Here is a 16,983-nt window from a genome sequence, read left to right as displayed (position 1 = left end):
GCTCGAGGGGGCGGCTGCGTTCCAGGAACGTATAATGAAATCAAAATCCCCACCGTCTTTTGAGATTAAAAACACCACCTCTCTTCACCCCTTTCTCTCTTTCTCTTTCTCTGTCTTACGCTTTCTCGCTCTCTGTCTACGACGAACTTTGCTAAAATTCGAGTTAAACTCGGTGCAATCTGTGAGTCTTCTATTTTGTCAGATTGCGGACAGATTATCAAATAAGTTTACGAATTAAATAAGACACGACGTTATAGAATGAAACAATTTTTCTCAGGGGGAAAGGATTTAATAACGAGATTTCATGAGAGACTGCGGGGGTGATTTTTCTGTGCTTGTAGGTCAAATAAAATATCATTTGAACGACAGGAAATAATATATATTGTATCTTCCGGAAACAAGGTCGAGGGAAGGGGGTGACAACAAATCTGCGAATATATTCTCAAATTGGATTGAAACCTCTTGAATTCCTCTCGTTCTTACGTAGTAGACTGATGTAATAAAACCGACCATAACTCTGGGGAGCCTCCTCCTTCTCGCGTTTTCCCCTTTTATTTCAACTTCCCGCACGATCTGTCAGGAAATCGAAACTCGGAAAAAGATCTCTAAGATGTCATAAAATTCATATCTTAAGAAAATTGCGCGATAGAGCAAAGCGAGGAAGAAATATCGTCAGCCAAATTTTATGAATATTTCTATGAATTAAAATTAGACTTCTCGAAAGTATATCCATAAATACTAATAATCGGAGAAACAGAAAAAATAAAATATAAATCGAGAATAATAATCCGAATTAAAAAACGCCGGTCACGTTCTAATGATGAAGTATTAAGTCCGATGCATAAGGGATAAGAGACGAAATAAACCATAAATTATTTACGAGCGACTTAAAATGTGTGCATCGTCTCGTACTATATTTCTAATCCGGCTTCTCGTAAATACGGTGTGTCCATAATCATAAAGTGCCGGAACGGACAGTTACGAGAGCGCCATTCGCTGAATTGCAACGCGATCGGCGAACTATCGGTTTCTATCGACGGGGTGGAATGTTTGCGTGAGAATACGCGGTATCCGGAGGAGAATACGCCGTGAGTTTGTCGAGCTCAAATTGGGAAAACACTCGACACACATACATGTACACACATTATGTCAATATCGAGCGACGCACGCCAGTGAAGAGCGCATCACGATATGTAAGGGATAGAGTTTCGCTATATTGGGCCGGAATATTTCTCTCTTTCTCTCTATCGAACAAGACCCTTTATTTCCTATCTGAGACGCCGCGAATAATGGAATACGTATGTCTATCGGATGTACGTAAGAGGGACAATGCGCATAAATCCATTCTCAAGTTGATAGATATACAATGTGCTCACGAGACGCGGCACCGACTGAAAACGGATCGCTGACCCGTTCTATTGTTGAGAGGCAGCTTCTATTATAGTTACATATGCGAGAAAATATATTTGCAACACTTTTGATTCGCGAATCCGATATACGGGATGAAAATAGCGCGGACAGTACATCTTTGAAATGAGGTATTAATTAGAAGCTTAAGATAAAGATGGATAAAGATATAATAATAACTGCGAAAATAACACGTTATCATGATAATAGCAATTTTAAACTTTCATAAAATTAGATATTTTCTATTTTCTCATAAATGTGTGGAGAAGAAGGTACAATAGTAGTTATGAGAAAGATATACAAATATCAATATTAGCAATATAACTTTGAGAATAAAAACCATTCTTAAATGGTTAAGAAAAATTATAGAGAGAAAATTAAATAAAAAATTAATCAAACTGGAGAAAATTAACGATGATTTATGTATCTTTATTTGTATTTCGTGTATTCTTTATAGCATAGACAGAACTGTTACTTGTCAAGTTTCGATATTCTAATCTATTGCCAATATTTCACTTTCGTCTAGCTCTTCCTATCAATCATGCATTATCGAATCAATACTGTTGCAATTAATAATTACTGATGATTAATGTAAGTTATTCTAGCCGTGGGCCCCCATTCGATGGCTAATTGCCGCACTCGTGATTATTAATAATGTTACAATCAATCATTATCACCAATTCTCGCGTAATGTACAACATGGAAATTTTAATTTTTGCGTTAAACTCGCGAGACAATAATTCAGTTGTGTTTCATAGGCACCCTTGCCATGATATTTGTGTGTAATAAATGCATTAATATATAAAATAATTTTAACTATATCTACATTAAATCTAATATGACCATATAATTATCTCTTCAAAAATAATATGAATATTGTGTATATTTATTATTTATCGTATATTTGTTAATTATATTTTTATTTTCTCAAAATAATAATAAATTGCAAATATGTTTAATTTTTAAATTTAATTTAATGCGAATAATGGTTTCTGCAAAAATATGGAGAAAAATCTTAATTCAAACTCATTAAATATTAAAAAAATGAAGCGAAAGACGCGATTTATGAGTCGATATTTTCATGCTCTGATAACGAGCAGGAAGTAGCTGAGGCAATGGAACTTCCGGGTTAAGTGGATGAGAAAAGTTTCCCTAATATTACCGGGAAGTAAGAGAGAGATTGATCTGCAGGCGAGCTCATCGAAGGGATTAGTCGTAGCCCTGGCTAGTCCCGTGCGATTTTCATCAGGTGATGGTACTTTAACTATATAGATTAAAGGATTCGTCTGGCAACCTGAAATGAGATCCACCTTCCCTACGAGACCGAAAATCTAAATCAGTTGAGAGGGGGATACGTTGAAAGGGAGATACGCTATCGACGACGAATTTACGGGTATTTGGAAAAGATTCTACCTTGATAAAGTCCTCGTGAACGAAACTACTCGGGAGCATTTCCGCAAAATGCTACACGGTACAACAAATTGCTTCGAATGTCTTTTCAGGATACGAATTCACTTTGCAAAATTCTGTAAAAATCCGTAAACCGTATAGCACACATAAATTTAACATTTCTAACAAAACTATATTTTTTTAGAATAATAAATTATGCATTTATGTCTAATCGCGTGCAGTCTTATAATTCTCGGTTAGCTTGCAACTCGGCGCGCTGATTATTACAAATCGTGTGTGTTAACATCGGGTTCAATTTGCAAAGGGCCGTAGAACTTCATCGATAACCGACGAGCTGATGACTCTCGCGAGAGCACGAATGCCAGGAAGCGCCGTTCGACATTATCGAAGCCCGCGATATCCATCAACCTAATGGTCTCGCGGCTAAGGCGAGCGTGTAAAGCTCATTAAAAGCTCGTTAGAAAGCCGCCACCGGCACGTCGGGAGGGTCCAAGTAACGTGGACGTTGCTGCCGGGAAATCGGTCAGAAAAATGGTTGCTGAATTACGAGGGGAATAAAAGCTCGCAAAGATAAACTAGCGATTTATGCGACGCTAAAAAATCTCTACTTTCTGTCGTCAAACAAGTATATACGTTTGCATGTTTTACGCAACAGTGCTAAACTTTCTTTCGAAATTTTTATGTTTTTATTTTGTTATAAGATTTATTCCATCATATAATGTTTGTGCATATATATTTTCGGGAGGGCATTTTAAAATATTTCTTTAATCTACATAAAAATAATAGATTGGCGTGTTTAGGAATAATTTTATTAATATTTTTTTTTATATAAATGCTAAAATAAATGAGCGCGAATAATATTAAAATATAAAAGACGAAAATAAAAATATAGTAATTCTCTGTCGTAAACTTTTTACTTACCTGAGTCATGGTGTCGCCGTTGACTTTCAGTTTAGATTGGAAGTTGCTCTGCTCTAGGAGAATCTTTGCGTTATTAATGTATACATCCACGCCGTACCTTCCTGGTGTCCTAGTGATCCATAGAGGTGGATTGCCCTCCAGTTCGGAGGATATCGAGTCCCTTAGCTCTTCGATCGTTAGAGGCCGATTCGCTGAAACCGATAAAGAAAATATCTTGTTAATACTTTACTTTATATAAAAAGTATCTCGAATGTTAAAATGTTTCTTTTCATCGATACGAAGATGAATACGATTCAAAAGAGCTACTTTAGTTCTCGTCAAACAGAAACGCGAAGATTGCGATTTAGTTCTTCGAGAACCGCTAAGTTTTTAAGTTCTCAGGAAGATTTTTATTCTCGGTAAAAAAGAATAATGCGGGAAAAGATGGAGAAAAGGAGGGAAAGAGAAAAGCTGAAAATATAGCGTAAATGGTGAATGGGACAGAAACTGGAGATAGAGCAAACTTCAAAAAGTCCACGGTGAAGCTACAATGCTCGTCGCTTTATTATCCCGTTACCGAGAGAACGTCCTCGTAATCTTGCGTTTTTTCCTTTTATGCGAGCATATAGTAAGAAGCGGAGAGCAGAATGTTCTTGCCTTGCTATTATTATTTGATACTGCGTGAAAGATGCAGTTATGATAAAAATTTATAGAACTGAATATTTCACTAAAATTCATAAACGGTAAAATATAGTTTTTTAGATCTTTAAAAATTTTTGGATACTTAAATTTTCGTCTTTCATTTACATTTTTGCAATATAATCTATGTATAAAGCTTTTGATGTTATACCAACTCTAAATATAATTTTCTTACGCTGTCTTTTGTATTAAAAAGTAGTTTCTCGAATATATACATTATGTTTCATAGAGGTTTCATAGAAGTAAGCTTTGAGATAAGTAAAATTTGCAGTATTATTTGCATTTTAATGTAATTATAAGTATCAAATATCAATTAAATAAATCTACTAGTATTTTAAATTTGTTCTCTCTTCTGAATAACCAAATCAAAATTAAAATCTCGACGTAATTTCTGATTTTCTTCCCTCTAATCTTGGCATAAGAATCGGAACGTTTTCGCACGTCCCTTTCGAGTGCGACCTATATCGAATATCGCGGCAAAAGCGGCATTGTAGTTTCTAAGAACAGCCCTGCTCACGACACAAGCGACTGTGAGTACCATGCAAGCTGGGAAATTCCAATCTCCGCGAGGAAGAAAGCGGGCTGTCCGTAGTACCGACAACAATGACGCTCATTACGAACGCTAGGAATTGAGTCGCGTTTCGTAAACCACCGGTCGTTTTACCCGTAAAAGTTTCCGGGACAAGAAGAAGCCGTAGAATCTCGTTTCCTCGGAAGCACGACGATGATTCGGGCACCGATGTCCTTGCGGGAAATAATTTTCCTCGTCCGCGAGCTTCCCCGAGGAATTGTGTGCATTGCGGCAAAATACATCGCGTTTATCCGTGGACTGGAAATATTTTTCGCGCTTATTCGAATCAGAAAAAAGGCAATTGCGGTTAAACTTTCGGCTCTTTTATTCCTTTGAATTCTCACATCTGTTTTACTTTTAGGCATTTTTTCGTCATTTTTTTTACACTCGCACAAACAATCGTACGCGTTGTTCGCACGTAGACGGGAAGGCAACAAAATAATAACTTTCTTTAACGTGCGCAAGTATGTCGGCGGTGATTCGCAGAGAACTTTGACAATTCGCTGACGCATGCATACGCATGCAACGCTAAAGCTTACGATAATCGTAAAATTGATGTGATCCGCCGCGATATACATATACGTACTCTTTCTCAGACTCGATTACGATATCGGGAAAAGTCGCGGTGCGGAGGGTAACATTTACGATGGCAGTTCGGAACGTAAAACTTTAAGCAGTTGTCTTTTATGCGCCGCTCACCGAATATTCTTCGTGATATACACAACAATTGCGGGATATAAGAATAAACGTTATGTCGATCGATTGAAAACGAAATTTTATTTCGTAAAAAAGTATCTCTCGATAACACTTATACTACTACTTGGATAAAGTTTAATATAATGGTCATAAAAAATTTATATATACTTGAACAATTTTTTTTCGTGCTACACCTTATTAAGATAAATTTCTTTCGATACGCTACTCTTTTGGCATAAAGTGACTTCTGGCTTATCCTGTACGTACAAGCTTGGAGAAGCTTACCGCTCGAAGAACCCATCAAGGCACGCCATATACTACACGCTTTTATATTTCCGTGACGCGTCGTCAATCACCCCAGAATGGTTGCATGCATGATCTTTCTTCCGCTAGGTGAAAAGCTTCAGACTGGGATATATGCGAAGAGCGCATATATAAAATGTATCAGAGTTTTAATATATTACGAAATACCGTGCATATGAATTTCGACCGCACAAATTGAATTTATTCTGTAATTATTTCAAACGTGTCAATTTTTTTTTTGAAAGGGAATCAAATATTTTAAAAATATTTTAGAAGATAATTTTATTTTATTATAGATTATTGTGTGTGTGGAAAATATATTGTTCTTCTATCTAATAATTAATTTAATTATAATTTTTGAAAATGTTTATTATTTTATATAAAACATTTAATCATTATTCATAAATACTTCTCGGATAATTTATCTCGGATACATGTATTCTATACGGAAGCAGAATTTTTTTCGGATCGCCGAAAAATTAGGTTGTAAGTCGCCGTGGAAATGCGAAGCACGTTCGAAAGTTGGTTAGGCGGCGACAAGCAGCGATCGTATTATCGATCAAACCCGGTTTATCGCGAATCGACGAATGGAGGTTTACTCGCGCGCCGGCTGGATTTTTATAGCGCGTCTCTCTCCGCCGGAGCACATTTTTCTTGTTGCACCCCGAGAGAGAGAGTGCTTTATGCGAGGTGATCGAGTCGCGGGAACGATCGTATGCCTCTCAGAGGGTAATATCTCCAAGCTCAGGGGCTCGTGAGCGTTTTGTCCCGAGCAGCCGAGCCTTTCCGCTCTTTCAACGAGGCGACTGAATGATTAAGCTGCCGATCGATTCGCATTTATTTTCTTCCCCGTGAGCCCCCCGCCTGTCGTGGCGGCGATGCGGGACACAGGTGCTACGGCCGACCACAAAACGAGAACATCCGCGCAAAGCTGCTTGCGCATCGATTTATATACCCCATCCCCATCCCCCGCCCCTCTTTTATCCGCAGCTTCCACCTCTCGCGCGGGCGACGTCTCTACTCGTCTCTTCTGTCCGTTCCCGACGTATCCGAAATCCGACTTTCAAACATGCACGACGGTTTCGTCTAATGAGGACGAACTGCACGTTGCTTTATTCTTTATTCGGACTGATAAATCGTTTCGTGCAGTTATACATATATTGTATTGCTAGATATTTTTATTATACTTATAGTCCGGTGGTTCGCGTTTCACCTTTCGTGGGCAGATAGGGTGGGTTAAACCGAGTAGAAAAGTCCTCTACCATTTTGCGATTTTCTTAATAATTAATAAGAAATTAATTTTTAAAAATCGGTCAATTCGCGCAATTATAAACGCGTGGCAAGAAGAGACAGCCCACTTGGGGCCAGCGATATGCGTTGTTCGTGCACAGCTTTTGTCTTTTGTAAAGCGCTCCTCCCCGCTTTATCGCGCGCCTAACAACATTAGACTCTTTCTTTTCGCCGCTCGCATAGTTACCACATAAGAGTGGGCTGTCCTTTCTTGTCGCACGAATTAAACTTGCACGAATTGGCCGATCTTTATTAATTAATTTCTCATAAATTATTGCGAATTTCGCAAAATGATAGAGGACTTTTCTACTCAGTATAACCCACTCTACCTGCTTACGAGAGGTGAAACGCGAACAGAAGGACACCCTGTATTGTATACAGGAAAAAATTTCTCTTAAGAATATAACAAAAATGAAAACTGAGTATATAAAGCTGAGACATTTATTTATATAGACGAATTTCTATATAAATAAGAGCGTATGATTACAAAAGATTTAAGAAAATATTAATATTACACTGAACAAAAATTGATTAACTAGACTAAATCGTTCAACTAAATATATATTATTTTGTTAATTGAATATATAGAAATATTTAAATATAACATATTAAATCTACAACAAAACGTATATTTGACTTAAATACTAATATATGTTCATTTAACAAAATAGTAATTTAGTTGAAAGGTTTAGTCAAGTTAACAAATTTTTTTTTAGTGTAATTATTTAAACAATATTTGTACGCTTGTTGAGATCTTCATTTTAGAAATTTCTTAAATTTTGAAATTATGAAATCTCTCAAGTCTTTGATCTTGCGAGTTTAGTATTATTAAATGTTGTATGTGTGAGATACTTATAAACTCTTCGAATTTTGAAATGAAATTACAAACTACATTTATAATATTTATATATTAATTTACATTTATATGCATTTTTATATGTATTTATGATATTCTATTTATATCATAATGCTTTTTATGCATATATGTATACTATGGTTTATTTCTTTGTAAGTCGGGCGACTAAAAATTTACTAAAAACTTAGCTCATCAATATATTAGGCAGGTTCAGAGTTGGATACCGGATCTGCTCTGCGTCAGGGTCTCTAGCAGATGCTATCATATGGCGCCAGCTGGCGGCATAAGGCCTCTTTTAATGCCAGTTGACGCATTCTCGGTTACAGTCGTTCACGCGTGATCGTGTCGTGTGTTTCTCTGTGAATAATTTGTTCCTCTTATCTGCGTCAGTTGAGGCATATATTTAAGAGAGAGAGAGAGACACATATATTCGGCAGCGCCGGACGCAAAATGGAGAACTTTTCCGTGTCCAAGGTAAATGATACGACGCATGCAACCTGTTGCTATTGCCTGCTTAACCTCAAAAAGTTAATGCGCGAAAATGATGCTATGAACGATGATTCATCGGTGAAAAATATTAATGTCTTTGTTGCGACTCTCTTTTGTATGTGTGTAGCATTATTTTTATCTATATTTTATTAAAAGATTATTTTTTTATCAACTTTTTTAAATTGGAATTGATTATTTTAATAGACTTTAAAGTTCAACAAAAAATGTATTATGCACATTTAATATATGTGAAATTTGTGTGTTATATTGCAGATAATTAAATTTGTAATCGATTTATATCAGTGATTTATATTAGCTTATATATATAATAATTTTATTTATTTTCTGCAATTTGTGACCTTTATGTTAATCTATCATCTTCAAAATCACATATCTATATCTCAGGTTAATTGTTAAAGTGAGTCAATATTGCAAAAATATAAATAAGTAGTTCATTTTACAATTTTTAAATAATAAATTTACAAAATTATCTTATTCACTTCATGGATACTCCATCGTCACCTCTTTGGATATTTTTATTCTGTTTTTTTTTTTATTCTTTTATTTAATATGACATTCATTCGTGAAAACATGGTTAATTACGCATGCATTAATCAAAATACGATTTTATATAGCACTCCAAATATTATTCTCATACGACATACATAATTTTATTGACCTTATTGTGATGATAGAACACGAGAATCACGATTATACAAATCCACTCGGTATTATTAAATCTGGAGTTCAAACACAATGCTATCTTAATTAAAACTTGATATTATAATTTTAATAACATTTAGTTTTTAAATATATACCTATTTAGGTATATTAATAATGAAATATATTTGATATAATATATAAGAAAATATATCAATTTTAATAAAATAATTAAAAGTTCAATAATTAATAAATGTAGTAAACTCATTTAAAGAAGTAGAATTATTAAGATTTTAAATATTAAAATTTTAAAAAACCTTATATATTTTTATAAAATATTTTAAAATATATTAATTACACACAATATTATCTATTGAATAATACTCGCAATTTTATTATGTCTCATTGCAAAATTAAAATAATCGCGGAAATTAATTAGTCCTAAGATTATCAATTTCTGTTAACAGAGAATAATCGTTTGACATCTCGTAGTATGTACTTGTTACGATCGTGTCTCGAGTGATAATACGAAGCGATAACATACAAAGTGTCTCGTCTCGTGACGCTTCTAGTCTCTTCTTCGAATCTCGTCGCGCGAATAACAACGCTATCATATATCGTATATAAACAACAGAGCGCTGTACGCCAAATTTTTACGACGTGTTTAATGTGAATGAATTAATATGTACAGTCATTATTGATTATCGAGTATCTTTATCTACCGCTTATTGCTATAAATTCGACGCTTGAATTATAATTGCGAAATGTATATTCGATTGAAATCAATCGTGTCGACAAAGCAATGACATATTTTCAAATATCGCATTTTTGCGGATATCTACTTTCAATTTTAACTTGTACATCTATTCACTTATGTTATAATTAGAGATAATAAAATTGCCGTAAAATGCGTGCATATACTATTCGTTAGCAACAGAAAAAGTATTGTATAAATTCGAATATATAGAATTTTTCAGTGTTGAGCGGATCGTAGCTTCGTATAATTGTGATTTTTGCGTTTTCTCGTTGTAATATAAAATAAAGTTGTATGCGATTAACGTCGGAGTGCTATGTGCCGCGTGATCATAATTAACCATGTTTTCGCGAATGAGTATCGTATGAATGTCATGAAAGAGAAATAAACAGAAGAGAAGGAGGAACAGAAAACTCGTGGAGGACATCGGGCGGAATAACAATTGAAATAATATCATGGAATGAGCAATTAAAAATTTTGTTGATTTATTATTATAAATAAAATTATAAGTAGAATTTAATTGCTCATTTCGCGATAATGATTCACTTGAACAATTAATTTGCACGCGGAAAACATTTTAATATCAGAATCAAAAAAGAAATTATTTTTTTAATATACTCTTTTTGTACTTACAGCGAATTAGTATCGCTCTGTTATTCTAATCTTAAACATGAACATTTAAATCCGACAATGTTATATCTCTTGAACAAATAATTCGAGAAACATTTTAATACTAAAAGCAAAAGATAGCAATTAATTGCATTGATATTTATAGAACGATAGATGCTGCAACGTTTTCGAATATTATTTTAAACTTATTTTGCAAATAAATTCGGAAATTCTATTTCAGTATCAATTATTTCGGGGAATTGATGACAAGGTGATATAACTTCTTGCGTGCTTTTGAGCATTTAAAATTATATATAATTATAGTTTCGTGTTAGTGCACTATATAAAAATTTTATATTTTTGAAATCCATTTGTAGTATCTTTTTGAATTAATTAACAATTAATTTTGGTATATTTATTTTTTATTTACAATTCACTATAAGTGGTTTTTTAATGAAGGACTTAACTGTTAAGTTAGCAATCTTTAATATTAATTTCTTACTAATTGATAGAAGCAATAAATTCGAATTAGAGCGACAAATAATTAGCAATAAATTAACATTTAATTATGTTACACAATCAAATTTGATTTCTCTCGGTGTGGATGCGAGGTTAACGAAGGTCCATTTGCGAATTGCAAGAAAAAATTACATTTTCATCTTTTTTAATATGTATACAATTTGATGTATAATAATATTTATAATTAATTAGTATAATTTAGTCGCATGAAATTTGAAAACAACAAAGACAATAATATCGTTTTTCAATGCTAATGCAAAACAAATACAACATAGGTAATTAGAGTGTAGATTGATCATGATATTTTTAGGGTGCATTTGCTTACAAAGGAAGTTACAAAATTGGCAAAAAGAAAAAAAAAGTTAAATGTTTGGGATATCTTAACGAACCTTGGTATATTGCATATAGCAAAATTTGGGAATATATTGAACAGGCTGCAGAGGTACAGTATCATGCATTAAACTCTATCCATAAATCTCAATTTAACAGAAACTAGAGTACCTAACAGAATACGTTAATATTTCAGAATGTCAGATCCAAAATGTTTCAACAGGTTATGTCCAATTTGGAGACTTTTGTATCAAAAATAAAATCGAGTCCATTAAATACAACATGCCATGAAATAGCTACAGCTATTCTGTTAACAGGTGAAAACAGATGTTAAACCTGCTGCACTTTGTATTTTTTATATAAAATTATATACTTTTACTTTTTCTCCAACACAACATCTAGATTATCTGACAATCTTTCTAAATTAAATTTTTTTTATTTTAAATTAATTTTGAATGATTAAGGGAATATTTCTTTCTTTAGCGAATTTCAATAAATATGTAACAAGTAAATATTATAAAATTATAGGAGTTAATGTTCCCGATCACACGACACTTTTCGATACGACTGTATCTAAACTTAGTAAGATAACACCACACATAGCAGTGTTATGGAGCAAAGACTGTAACAGTGTGAAAAATATCATCGAGGACACTGTTTATCAATTTATTGAAAAATCGAAATTGGTTAGTTCGTGATAATAGCCGAGTAGGAATTTTGTTTATTGCAATCTTCAAATCATTATCATTTGTAGGATGATACTCCTCAAATACGTAAGAGTCAATGCACCATGCGTGCCTTAAGAGAATGGTTTGCTGAATATCACGAGGATTCAGAGGATCCTTTGATTATAATTTTACCGGATTTTGAAAGTTTTTCCACTAATATTTTACACGATTTTATCTTGGTGTTAAGGTATTTTTAATAATAATGTTTTAATGAACTTAGGGCCTTAAATGCAATATCTTGCATGATCAGTAATTTATTTAAAACTCATGTACATGATAAACAATTATATATGTGTATTACCGAAAAATATTCCCTAACAAAAAAATTTTCGCAGTTCGTATAGAAATACATTGAAGTTTGTACTTATATTTGGTGTCGCAACAACATTACATATTGTCCATAGATCATTGACATATGACGTCACGTCGAAGTTAGTAGTGCAGGCAAGTTAAACGAAAATGTTTGCACAACGACTAATAATATTTTCACACTTTAAATTATTTGCGACTCTTTTTTTTAGGTATTCCATACACAAACACAAGTCGAAACACTATCCGATGTGCTAGAGAGCACTGTCTTCTCCTCAAAGATTCCATTTAAATTGATCGGTCGTGCGTTTCAATTACTGACCGATATTTTTCTGTTTTATGATTTTTCAGTCGATAATTTTTTACAAAACTTTAAGGTAATGAAAACTGAAAGAATCAATTCACCGACAATTGACTTATAAATCGTGATCATTTTTTTTAGATATGTATGATACAGCATTTTTACGACAATAATATAAGCTCTCTTTGTTGTAAACCGAAATACATAAAAGAAAGAATATCTGCACTCACAGATGAAAACATCGCAGATATTAAAAATTTACCGTCTATTGCAAAATATTTAAAGACATCTAGCAAAGTAACGAATGGCGATAAGCTCAGCGATAAAGAATTTAAGGTTCGTATTGTTTACGAGAGTTACGAAGGAGCTATCAAAAATTATAGATACATCAATAACACACATATACACACAGAGAAGAATATCTTTCATATAATACATTATAATTAAGTTCGTATACTTTTGAAATTTTAATTTACATCTGATTATCAAACTATTTAATATTGTAATGGAAGAGATAAAACGTTTTTTTTTAATAAGGATGACTTGAATTGTTATTGACATAATTGTTACTGTGATGTATTTTTGATTACTACATATGCTTTCGAGCTATCGCGCTTTAAACTTTTACTCAATTTCTTGTAGAAATTGTTGGAACAGTTGTTAAATGAATTTCACAAATTTATGAATCAATTTTTAATCATTTTGAGATGTTTGCACTGCTTAGTTGCTCCATTACCAGGCTCGCCAATGGGCAAACAGGTAATATAATGCTTTATTAATTTAAGTTGAAATATATTCGAAAAAACGATATATATTTCTGAAATTGGAGCCGTGAAACAATATAAAAATTGTTTTAGTTACGGGAGGTTTACATCAAAGCGGTTTATACGAGTAATCTCACAGAATCGTCCGAATATAAAAAATGTCTGAAATTACTGAGATTTTTGTCAAAGGAGGAACTCCTTTCGAAACTCGAATCTCTTATAAAGATCATGGAAGATTCCAAAGATCCAATGATTGAGCAAATTAAAGTCAATCTCGAGACTCACATTAACACGATTCGAGAAGCTAGCTTAAATATCACGAAAACTTCTTCCGAAATAATCAGTGTGGAGGAAAAGCTTAGTCGTATGCAATTAAAGGAAGTATGTGCGAATTTTATTAATTCTTTTGCTCAAAAAGTATCTTCAACGTAAGTTATACTATTTTATATTGCAAATTAAAGTAATGCCTTCATATATATATTTAATTTTTAAATAACATCAAGAAGTAAGTATATAAATACATTTTTATAATATTTTATACATAGATTAACCGAATTTTTTACCATTTTATGTAAAGTCACGAAGGTAAACTCTTTCTCTTTTTTTGTCGCAATCAAATACAAATAAACGCGATCCCATATTCTAGAGATGAAGATTATCGAGAAGAGAACTCGGTGATTAGTAACTTTCATTCAATTCTACCACGTGTCCTTTTTTCAGAAATTGCTTAAAATGAGTCAGCAGCAGTCGCGTTCGGCTTACAAACAGGCGCAGCACGATTTAATCGACTATCTGGACCGGGAAATCTTTGCCGTTTACCTGGTCGAGCCGAGTCGCGTGACGGCTCACGAGATATTCTGTTACAGCGACGGAAACCAGGCGAAGCGCCACATCCGCGGCTCTTTGAGGGCCGCCATACACACGGGATTGAACGATCCGCAGATGTACCTGGATGTGAGTGGACAAGTTCCGCACGAATGGCTCGCGCACGCGATTTCGTTAGTTCAGGCTCCTCGCGTCATCGCACATGTCGGAAACGTTGTACCCGAAAAACGTCGTTTACGGCAAATTTGTATAGTTGCGAAATTGAGTTTTTAAATAATATAAACGAACATATATATGTATATGCGCAAAGTCTCATATTGTCCCATGCATTTAATGTTCACGCATTAATGTCAAATTTGAATTTATGCATTTTCAATTCTTGAATCTAGATATGTGATTTTAAATTATTAAAATTTTTCCTCTTATTTTCCAATATTTCCGGCTTTTAATAAATTTCTCTTTTTTCGATACTTTTAAATTAATATACCGGAATTTGTTATTATTATCACAATCTGTTTTTAAGTACGGTTGATCTTTGGACAAATCGATCTCGCTGCGTGCCTGGTCGCGATATTTATTCTTCATATGAGCGATTCGAAAAAAAAAACTTATACTTATCCGATTTTCACGCGATGCAGTTAATTGGAAATGCATATTTTAGTGCGACTGCTGCAAATTGGAGAACGACGACGACATTCCGCGCACGCTCCTCGACTTGAGTATAATTTATAAGCTACACTTGGAGTCCAGGAAGCTGATCAATATGTACGACTGGCTGCAGGTAACAATCCCGGCCCGTGCTCATGTTTACAGGTTAATCCCTGTTACACTTACGGTCACGAACCCGGCCGACCGTCTCGTGATTTTAATCGCTACCGCCGCCGCGAGTGATTCACGCAAGCACGTCATTGTAAGCAAGGCGCACACAAGGGGGTGCCGAGTGCTTTATCGCCGGCCGATTGTTAGCCGGTAAAATGCTTCTCGTGAAAATTGCGCCGGCGAAAACGTGCTCTAAGCTGAACGATTCAACGACGCCGATCGCGAGAGAATTACTGGACGTTTAACATACGAGAGATTAAAGCTCTCTTTTTTTAATAAAACCTTCCTCAATGTTTTATATTAAATTCTTTTTGGTAAGAAAAAATTAAAAATTTTTGTATTTTCAAGATCCTCAAGCTCTTGTCGTTTGAAAATTTCTTTCGACATTCTCGGAATTTTAGATTATTCTGCATTTTGATTGCATATTTTTAATTTCATCGTTAAGATGACCAAGGAGACGCAATTGACACATTTCTTTATAGGCGTTCCTGACAATCGTGGATCCGCAATCCCAAGCTACGGAACAGCGCGACGTGAATCCGCGACTGCAGTATCCTTTTACAAAAGTTTTCGCGCTAAACAACCCTTCGCGTTTCAACGTGATCGGTTCTCGTTGAGATTCGTTGAGGTTTGAGATTATTACCTACGTTGCCTTTGAAATTCATATCACGCCTCCTAACGCGCGGATCCTACTCCGTAGACGTAACTTTAGCGAACTAGATGCCTCCTAGTTTGAATAATTCGCACGTATTATCTCGCATTTCATCACGTAGTAACTTATCCTTAACGGGGAGGATTCACAGAGCTCGGTTTACTCAAGCGGTTGCTGCCTTACAGTTCCTCGGTTTCATCAAGACTTCACGAAGGAAGACGGATCATGTAAAACGTCTTACGTAATAACAATATTGCGTGTTTGATTGTGTTTGCCTTGTTCGTTCACACAACTTTATGTATGCGTGATAACATGTATTTTTGAAAAGATTTTATTTTGTATCATTTGTACGAGAATGAATAAAACAGTATTGAAATAAATTTTTTAAACATTTATCCTACATCTTACTTTAAATATTTATTCTATTATATTAAATATTTTATGTATTTCAAAATTCGAAGAGATTGATATTGAATGATTTTTAATTCCTGATGATTGATTTTAATTATGAAAACACGAGGGAGAAGTAAAAACTGCACTCAATGATTTAATACTTATATTAATTATAATAATTATAAATGATTATTATAATTAATGTTTATGACTCTACGAATTAAGAAAATTAAGGACGCACGGATTCATAGATCCAATCTAACACTCTAACAGATACACATAACATCTTTATCTACGGAATATTTTTTATCGTTTCCATGATATCTATATGTGTTCTATGTATTTATCTCGATCTCCGTTTCTTAGACTTTACAACGGAAATTATTATGCCGACTCCATAGTGGAATAATTTAATGACGAGTATTGATGATCGCGCGTTCTGTATCTGCATAAATTTTCATGACACTCGTCATGATCCCCTCTGAAATACTTAAAATCCCGAAGCGACATGCAATTCCTCTTTCGCTCCTTTCCCCTGGCTCTCAAAAAAATATCGATTGCGCGCCGTCTTTGTGGCGGTGCCGCGTGCCGCGCGTTCCACAGAATTGCGAAAAAAATTCGGCCGAAGCGCGCGGCAATTGTTTCCGCATTTTAACGTGGACGAATATCGATTAATTGGATTCTGTCGACGGTCTCTTT

General features: G+C 34.2%; 3 protein-coding genes across 7 annotated transcripts in view; 2 read left to right on the top strand and 1 right to left on the bottom strand.

Annotated features, from left to right (window-relative positions):
- LOC145938166 (PHD finger protein 14) overlaps positions 1 to 16,983 on the top strand; it is a 243,433-nt gene that overhangs the window by 6,887 nt on the left and 219,563 nt on the right. The gene's annotated exons all lie outside the window — the stretch shown is intronic.
- Positions 1 to 16,983, bottom strand: part of Fas1 (fasciclin 1 Fas1 domain-containing) — a 226,998-nt gene that overhangs the window by 55,262 nt on the left and 154,753 nt on the right. For all 4 annotated transcript variants that reach the window (XM_083041586.1, XM_083041589.1, XM_083041588.1 and 1 more), the window contains exon 3: positions 3,739 to 3,929. In XM_083041586.1, coding sequence (XP_082897712.1) covers positions 3,739 to 3,929 — 191 coding nt within the window. The remainder of the gene's footprint in view (positions 1 to 3,738; positions 3,930 to 16,983) is intronic.
- On the top strand, positions 8,448 to 16,271 carry Orc3 (origin recognition complex subunit 3). Its single transcript, XM_083042355.1, has 14 exons — positions 8,448 to 8,606; positions 11,474 to 11,605; positions 11,690 to 11,810; positions 12,022 to 12,179; positions 12,248 to 12,408; positions 12,557 to 12,665; positions 12,743 to 12,907; positions 12,973 to 13,167; positions 13,474 to 13,590; positions 13,689 to 13,976; positions 14,316 to 14,549; positions 15,082 to 15,201; positions 15,722 to 15,789; positions 16,043 to 16,271. Exons 1-14 carry the CDS (start codon positions 8,583 to 8,585, stop codon positions 16,134 to 16,136), a joined length of 1,986 nt encoding a protein of 661 aa, XP_082898481.1. The 5' UTR covers positions 8,448 to 8,582; the 3' UTR covers positions 16,137 to 16,271.

Source organism: Prenolepis imparis, unplaced genomic scaffold, assembly GCF_030444845.1.
Source record: "Prenolepis imparis isolate NDT839.2.m4 unplaced genomic scaffold, iyPreImpa1.0 SCAF_7, whole genome shotgun sequence".
Classification (NCBI taxonomy): domain Eukaryota; kingdom Metazoa; phylum Arthropoda; class Insecta; order Hymenoptera; family Formicidae; genus Prenolepis; species Prenolepis imparis.
The sequence above is the reverse complement of the archived record's forward strand: the minus strand, read 5'-3'. Positions and strand labels throughout refer to the sequence as shown.